At 58.2% G+C, this 8,512-nt stretch overlaps 1 protein-coding gene across 2 annotated transcripts in view; it reads left to right on the top strand.

Annotated features, from left to right (window-relative positions):
* RGS3 (regulator of G protein signaling 3) overlaps positions 1-8,512 on the top strand; it is a 65,851-nt gene that overhangs the window by 50,770 nt on the left and 6,569 nt on the right. The window contains exon 11 of one of the 2 annotated variants that reach the window (XM_009636332.2): positions 4,865-5,509. The exons of the other annotated variant lie outside the window; for it this stretch is intronic. Coding sequence (XP_009634627.1) covers positions 4,865-5,509 — 645 coding nt within the window. The remainder of the gene's footprint in view (positions 1-4,864; positions 5,510-8,512) is intronic. 2 annotated transcript variants of the gene reach the window in all.

Below are 8,512 nucleotides of genomic sequence, written 5' to 3'. Positions count from 1 at the left end.
AAATGGGCAAATTACAGACCCAAAAGCAGAGTGGTTTGCAGCACTTCCCCCCCATCTTGGTTTCGAGAAAACTTCTGAGTCAGTGAACGATGCCCAAAGGCAGAGGGAGTCCAGGTGGGGGTTACGGGTTGCAGAGACTGAGGATGCTGGAGCAGGCAGGGCAATAATTGGCTTTTTTGGGATCTCTTGAGGCTTGTTCAAATGGGGAAATTAATATGAGGGACTCTATTGCTGTTGCTTTCATCTCAGATGGATCATCCTCCTTCTCTAAAATTACCCCTGATAGCTGTCCTGGGGCTTGGAGGCAGCTCTTTCTTCTGCTTTCTCTTCCCCTTCTTGGGACATGCTGCCTTGGCCACTTTGAGATAGAAACTGAAACAGTGAAGTGTGAGGTCCTCCAGGGAGGATGTAGTAAAGCCCCTAGGCCATCCCAGCTCAGGACAGGGAAACTCAGACGTTGAGGATGGGAAGATGCAGATGCTGAGAACAGGGAAACCTGCATACTGAGGATAGGGACGCCCATCAGTTTAAAGGTATTTCCATTCTATCTCCACCCCTGGTCCATTTGGGCCAAGTTATAGGTTTAATATTGCAATGAACTCCTCCCCTTGCTCCTAGCCTGGCTAGCAACAAGGGGTTCCTGCTAGAATTCCCATAAGATGCAAGTCAAATCTCAGGTTACAACAATTTAAAGGTATTTCCATTACAATCTCCACCCCTGGTCCCTTTGGAACAGACTGTCAGGTTTAACATTGCAATGAATTCCTCCACTCGCCGCTGCTCTGGCTTGGACTTATCCACAGCCTGCAGTCCCTTAGGGATGTACCTGCTCCAAGTGGAGCTTTATTGATGAGTCACAGCCTCTGCAGGGCTATACCTGCTGTGGCATGGACTTATCCACAGCCACAGTCACTTTGCGGTGCACCTTCTCCAGCATGGCCTTCTCCATGGTCCACAATGCCTTCAGAGATAGACCTGCTCCAACATGGCCTTACCTATGGCCGCAGTCCCTCCAGGGGTGTACCTGCTCTGGTGGGGGCTTATCCATGGCCACATGCTCTGAGGTGCTCCAGCATGACCTCATGCACAGCCACAGATGCTTCAGGGTGTACCTTCTCCAGCATGGACTTACCCTTGAGCCACAATCCCTTCCGAGTTAGACCTGCTGCGGCACAGACGTAACCATTGCCACAGACGCTTCAAGGTGTACCTGCTCTGGCATGGGCTTATGCATGGCCCTGGGTGCTTTGGGGTCTCCTGCTCCCATGTGAACTCGTCCCCAGGCCACAGCCCCTTTGCCTCGAGTTTCCACTGGGGTTCCAGCCTGTCCAGAGCAGCAGCACAGGAACAGCAGTGATGCCCTGGCCATTGGCCAGCCCAGGCACATGGCCACGGCTGTTACCAAAATGTTCTCAGGACAAGCACAGTGAGATGATCAGCAGCCCAGCAGCACGGCAAGCAGGGAAAGCAAAAAGCAGCCACTAATGAGCACTGGACTCTAACATGCAGTGAGGCAAGCAAGCCCCATGGCAAGCATGGAAAGCCTGCAGATTAACAGCTAAACAGCAGTAACAGCTATAAATTGGATCTAGCATATTCCAGTCAAGCCTGGCATTATCTCGAACCCTTCGAGCCCCGCGTTGGGCACAAAAAGGACTGGTGTGGGTTTTACCCCAGCCGGCAGCTCAGCCCCCCCCCAGGCACTCGCTCATTTGCCCCTGGTGGGGTGGGGGAGAGAATTGGAAGAGTAGAAGTGAGAAAACTCGTGGGTTGACATGAAGAAGTTTAATAAGGAAAGCAAAAGCCACACACGTGCAAGCAAAGCAAAGCAAGGAATTTATTCCCCACTTCCCATGGCAGGCGGGTGCTCAGCCATGCCCAGGACAGCCGGGCTCCATCACTTAACGGTGACTTGGGCAGACAAATGCCATCACTCCCAAAGTTCCCCCCTTCCTCCTCCTCCCCCCAGCTCTATGTGCTGAGCAGGGGTGTGGGATACCCCTGGGGTCAGTTGGGGTCAGCTGTCCTGGCCGTGCCCCCTCCTAGCACCTTTTGCCCTGCCAGCTGCCCACTGGTGGGGTGGGGTGAGGAGCAGCAAAGGCCTTGGCTCTGTGTGAGCCCTGCTCAGCAGAAACGAAACCATCCCTGGGTTATCAGTGCTGTTCCCAGCACAGATCCAAACCTCGTACCAGCTACTGTGAAGAAAATTAACTCCGTCCCAGCCACAACCAGCACGCTCCATCTGCTGCCTCCTCCAGCAGCCCCTTGGCCATGATGGTGGTGGACAGGCAGCTTGGTCACAGCCCTGTCCTCACTGGCCCAGATCGACTTTTCCTGGCACGGTGGCCCTTGGCTTTGTGCCGTTGATGTCCCTGGTGCCCAGCTGTGCTGGCGCCACTGCCGCTTTCCTCCCCATCTTCCCCCACCATCAGGTGATGTTTAGCAGAGCTCAGCCATGGCTCTTTCTGCGAGGACAGGATTTCACAACCCTGGTGATGCTTTCAACTCAAGATGGAAACCTCGCTCGGTGGTGAGGCTCCTGCTCGTATCCTCTGTGCCCCTGAAGAGCAGCAGAGCCTCTGATTGAATTAGCGTGGGGATTTAATTTAATCCCCAAATGTCTCTCATTTTAAAGGAGCCTGTTCATTTCCTTCTAGGGCCTTATCTGATGTGGGCAACCAGCAATATTAAGCAGAAGGACTGGACAGATAGGGAGCTGTTGGGGAGGGGGAGGGCTTTGCAGGGAGTGAATTGAGGGCTGCATGGGTTTGTCCTCTAATTATTTCATGAAATAATGATGACAGTGATTGCAGTACAAATAAGACATAAACAGTATCATTAAAACACATGCTGGTGCAAATAGCATCCTCGCACGGCAAGTCTGGGAACATTCCCTTTTTATAAGAAATTGCAGGGTGGGGAGTGAAACAGCCCCAAGGACGGGGTGAGCTGAGCGTTCGCTCCGTGCCTCCCACCAAACCCGGGACGGGGCAGATGTCGCAGGTGGGGCTGAGGCCATTTGGTCTTCAGATGTGCTGGGGCAGTTCAGGTGATGCTAAATCGCTGCCTGCGGTGTGTCAGGCTGGAAGGGGACAGAGCGGGTCCTCTCTGTGCTCATGGGTGTAAGGGGGCCCTTTTGGCATGATAAAAAGGGACGAGGCACAGGCGGACAGGGGTGAGCTCTTGTGTGTGCTGCCCAGGAGGCAGCTGGCTGCAGCACTGAGCTCAAACATCTTTTTGGAAATCTGGCCTGCTTTTTGGACCTGTTAGCTCAGGCAGGTGCTTGCAGATGCTGCCGGGTGCTATGTGGTCTCTGTGCCATCCCTGCTGTCCAGTGCGGATGGTGCCGAATCTGGGGCTTAACCACCACCTGGGGATGCCAGCAGCTTTTGCAGCCCCACATCTGCCTACAGCTCCCTGGTGATCTCCAGTGGCGGGTTATGAGCCACGTGCACCGGCTCTGCAGGGCGAGGGGGTGTTTAGCAGCAGGTTGGCTGTCTGGCCCACAAGGGTCTGCTGTCATAAGCTGGGACCACCGCGGGGATACAGCTTCCATCTGCTCCGTGGGTGCCTCTTTCCAATGGGATGTGAGGCTGGATGGGCTGATTCTGGGGGCTGCTGCTCTTTTTGAAGCTGAAGTCAACCAAATTTATACAGGGGTGGTGACTTTGCTAGCTCCAGCTTTCTGGTTGCCATCAGGCTTGTGAAAATGCTTGGATCTTAATTGGGGGTACAGGGACATTTTTTTGCCGGGTGACTTGTTATGGGGGCTGGTCCTGTACAGTAACCCCCTACAGGGTCTGTGTACATGGGAAATGCTTCCCGGGGGGGAGATTTCTCTCTGCTTTGGTCTCTCTCTCCCCTGCTGAGCTGTTTTTACCCCTTTGGCTCAGATGAGCTCTGTGCAAAGGGAAAATCACACAGAAGAAAGGACCCAGCCCTGGCAGGGGGGAGCATGTTGCAGACTCCCCCTGCTCACAAAAAAACCCTGGAGGTTTTTTCCCTTGAGCTACCCCAGGCTTTTCCCTTTGAAAGTGCAGAGTTTGCTCAGGTCTTTTCCTGGCTGCAGAAGGAAACAGGGAAAAAACAGCCCTGAAGGCTTAAAAAACCAAAAGGGGCTGGTAGGAGCAGTTGTGGTTTTGCAGGGCCATGTCTGCGCGGGGCACAGTGGGGCGGCCACGGGGAGCCCCACGGCCGGGGCACCCGGTCAGGGAGGCTGAGCTGCTCGTGGTCGCGGCCAGGCTGAGCTTGGGCAATCTGCAGTTGAGCAGAGCCTGGCGCTTCCCTTCTGCATTTAATAATGTGGTGCAGAAGGGGCCGGAGCTGCCGGACGAGAGCTGCTGGTGTTGTCTGCCGCCCTGCCGACCTCGGGGAAGATCTCTGCAGGGCTGAGCCCCCCCAGCAGCTCCCAGGGGGACCGGGGAGCCATCGGGGTAAGGATGATGTGACCGGCTCTGCCTCTGCAGCTGGAGCTGAGCCTGTCCGAGCTGGCCATGCTGCTGGGCTGAGCCACCCGCCACCAGCTGCCCTGGTTTCCTCCAAACCCGCCGGTGCTGCTGGGTGCTGAAGGTGGGAGCTGGGTGGCCCCATCCCACTCCTGCCCCGTAGCCACCAGCTTGCTGCTGGTGGGGGAAGCCGGCACTCCAGGGATCAGGACCAGGACTGGGTGCTGTGGGAGTGATGGGTGACCTGCCACCATCTAGGGACGATGCTGTCCCCCCACCAGAGCACCATTAGGGCTGTACAAATTGGTGCCAGCCTTTGTGGTTGGGGTGTTAGGAGCAGAGAGGCTCCCCGGGAAGGTGACCAGCAAGAGATTCAGGGTGCTTCTGCCTTCATCCTTCTTTATCTTCTCTCTGGGCAGATGCTGGAGACAGATGCTGAGAAGCCGGGGCAGATGCACTCAGAGGATGGGAAGGCAGCAGCAGGTGATGCTCCCCCAGCTGCAGAGGCACTGGCTCCGGCCGAGCCCTGGGAGGCCCTGGGAGCCACCCAGGGTCCTCTCCTGGTGAAAAAGCAGCCAGTTGCCACCAAGAAGGGAGATGAGCAGCCCAGTTCCCTGCCAGCCTTCATCATCCCCGAGCTGCGGCTCGACAGCACCTTCAGCCAGAGCGCAGCGGGCATGGCGGGCAGCACCACTGATGGTGAGGATGAGGAGGAGGATGATGATGAGGAAGATGAAGATGATGAGGATGATGAGGACAGCGATGAGCACTACTTGGAGAGGAATGAGGCGAAGCGCAGCAGCATGATTGAAACCTCAGGCTGTCAGCCCGTCTACACGCTGAGTGTGCAGAGCTCGCTGCGGCGCCGGACCCACAGTGAGGGCAGCCTGCTGCAGGAGGCCAAGAGCCACTGCTTCACTTCCGACACCACCCTCAACTGCTCGGACAGCCAGGGCACCAAGGGCCACTGGGCCCTGCCCTCCCCCAGGACCCTCAAGAAAGAGTTGGCCAAGAATGGTGGCTCCATCCATCAGCTCACCCTGCTGTTTTCGGGCCACAGAAAGGTACGTGAGCTGGTGCTGGCTCTGTGGGGCGGCTGGCTCCCGCTTGGCTGTGGGCATGGGGGAGCTCCTGGGGTGGAGGTGTTCTGGGATGTGGCTCCCATCTCAATGGCCATGGCAAAGCTGGCATATGAGGGGCCAGGAAGGTCCCTGCCACTGGGATTCAGCTCTGGGAGATGCTTAGCACCCAGGGGATGTCACCCAGAGCCAGTGTGCTGGTGCTGTGTGTGGGCATCTCCCACCAGTGCATCCAGATCCTACAGGATCCCATGTCCTAGGGAGCCGCTGTCTGCTGAGGCCGGTGGAGAGAGAGGTGCACCCGGGTGTCTGCACCTGCAAAGAGCTGCTCGCAGCGGTGGGGACAGGGACAAACCAGACTCCAGAGAGCCTCTGGTGACAGAGTCCCCGGTGTGCTGGGGGATGCCAGGAGCAGTGTGGCTTTCTGCCCTGGCCATCCTCTTGCAGGGCTTTGGCCATTGTGGAGGGCCCATCTCAGAAAAAGGTTGAGGTCAGCAGCACTTTCTGACCCTGACATGCAGAAAGGAGGAGCAGCGGAGGAGCGTGCAGCAGGAGCTCTGCACGGGGCCGGCCCATGCCCCCGGGACCGGCTGCCTGGGGTGCTCCCGGTGCCTCCCTGCAGCAGAGCTTGCCTGGGCTGTACTTTCGCATAACAAATATTTACAGGAAACAATGCGCCATTGCAGAGATTGCGTGTGAGAAGTGGTGCTGCTTGCCCCATTCTCCCCGGGTGAAGCCCGGCTGCCTTCCTGCGGCACTGGTCCAGCACCCTGCTCCGCCTGACCCTGCTCATGCCAGCTCGATCTCTGCCAGCGGCTGTGGGTGCTGCTCTGCTCGGGGCTGCGTTGCATGGCTCAGGACCCCATTGCATTGCTTGGAGTCATGTTGCGCAGCTCAGGATCTTGTTGCACAGTTCAGGACCTTGTTGTGTGGCTCAGGACCATGTCACACTGCTTGGGACCACCTTGCATTGCTCAGGACTACATTGCATGTGCTCCACAGGAGTTGGCTCCTGGGCAAGAGAGGCTGGTACAGAGCCCTGCATGCCACCAAGCATGGCCAGATGATGGGGTTAACCCTTGATGGGGTTAACCCTCGATGGGGTTAACCCTCTTCCTTCCAGGCTCATGCTGCTTGAAAAGCCACCTCTGCTGCTGTTTCCTGGAGCACTTTTTGGGCTCAGAGTCCCTGACCTGCTGGTGAGAGCCCTTACAGTCTGACAGGCTGGTCAGATGGGGCTGCTGTGCAGAAGGGTTGCCCAAACCCCCTTGGAGGCTGATGGAATTGTGGGCTGGGGGGTTCAGCCCCACTCCCAGATCCTATCAAGAAGGGTCACCTTTGTGGCAGGGACACCCGCGCTGCTCAACGCAGACGCAAGGGAGGTGGTGTCAGTGTCAGCGCTGGTGACAGTGTCCCGTTAGGGCCACCAGTGATGGGTTCCTGGACAGAGGTTTCACAGTGACGCTGTGCGTGCAGCCCGGGAGCACGCAGCTCTGCAGCTGGAGGCTGCGACCAGGTGGGCTGCACGCTTGCTGCTGGGGGGAGACCCGGGGAACGTGCCCCGCTCCTGCCCCGGAGAGCCCCCAGCTGCGTTTTCTGGGCTGATCTAGGTCGATGTTTTTAGGCAGGGGCAAACTGAGCTCCTCCTGGATTAAGCTGCTCTGGTGCAGATGAGACCGGGTTTCTTTGGAGCAGGGGCAGCCCGTGCCGGCAGTGAGGGCAGCATGGGTGCTCAACTCCTGCTGAGCAGCCCCTCAACTCCACTTCCAGCGCCTACAGCAGCTCTGCTTGGCTCTGTCTGGCCGGTGCCTTAACCCCCTGCCCACACGGCCTCCTGGGCACTGCCTGCCTGCTCTGCATCCTGCCTGTTCTGCTCCCTGCCTGCTCCACTGCCTGCTCCGCTCCCTGCCTGCTCCGCTCCCTGCCTGCTATGCTCCACTGCCTGCTCCGCTCCCTGCCTACTCTGCTCCCTGCCTGCTCCACTGCCTGCAGAGGGGCCAAGGCTGCCTGAGGGCTACAGCAGGCAGGGGAGCCGGGCACGATGCTGGGCCACTGCGTGCATAGGGTTTTGGGCTACTGCCACCCCCCTGCCTACACTTTGGAGGGGCTTTTGTCAGGCTTTGCCTTTTGACTGGTTTGATGAAACCCTCCGAGGTTTCTGGAGCAGGACACACTGAGGTACAGTTCCCCTATGGATCCCCTCCAGTGGCAGCACCAAGCCGCCAAGCATGGGCGATACCTGCACCCCATGGCCTCGGCGGCAGGTCCAGAGCATCCATCAAGGCGCTGGTTTTTTATTCCCCCTCTGGGAGCATTTCGGAGGGGCTCATTTTGTTGTGCCCAGGGTGCCTCCCCGCTCCCCTCCTTCCCGCGCTCGGGGCTGGGAGGGGATTGTTTTAGGAGCGTATTGTGGCTGGGAGCACTGGGACTCCTCGGGCGAGCTCTGCTGCTGCCTTTTGTCCCCGAGTGTGGCGGAGCCTCTCTGGACAATGGCAGGAAACATGCTCCGGCTGTGTGTCGCCCCAGCCAGCCCGCCTGCCGGGGCCCTATCTGGTTGGGGAAGGTGCTTTGCAAGGGCTGCATTGTTTGGGGCCGATAAACTCCGGAAACCCGGGCGCAGAATGGAAGGAAGTGTCAAAAGCCCCAAGCCTGAGGCTGCGGGGCTGCGCAAAGGGTTCCCACGGCACAGCCGCGGGGTGGCGATCCTGGAAAGCACCCTGCAGCCCCCAGCAGCGCAGGGCTGAGCTCGGTTTTGGGGTTGAGCTCAAGGTCCCCTTGGTTTGCCCATGGTCCCCCAGGGTGGTGGTTGGGGAGTGAAGCCCTCTGGGTGCTCCTTGGACTTGAAATCTGCCATGATACGATTCAATTATGCTCTGATTTTTGCTGCCTGGGGACTGCTGGGGGACCCTGACTGATTTTGGGTGCCCAGCCTAGGTGTGGCGGGTGCTCTGCAGGCTGGGGAGGGGTCCCTGTGCCCACTCCAGACAG

Source organism: Egretta garzetta, unplaced genomic scaffold (genome assembly GCF_000687185.1).
Source record: "Egretta garzetta isolate BGI_Z169 unplaced genomic scaffold, ASM68718v1 scaffold143, whole genome shotgun sequence".
Classification (NCBI taxonomy): domain Eukaryota; kingdom Metazoa; phylum Chordata; class Aves; order Pelecaniformes; family Ardeidae; genus Egretta; species Egretta garzetta.
Note: the sequence above shows the minus strand (reverse complement) of the source record. Positions and strands in the feature narration are given on the sequence as shown.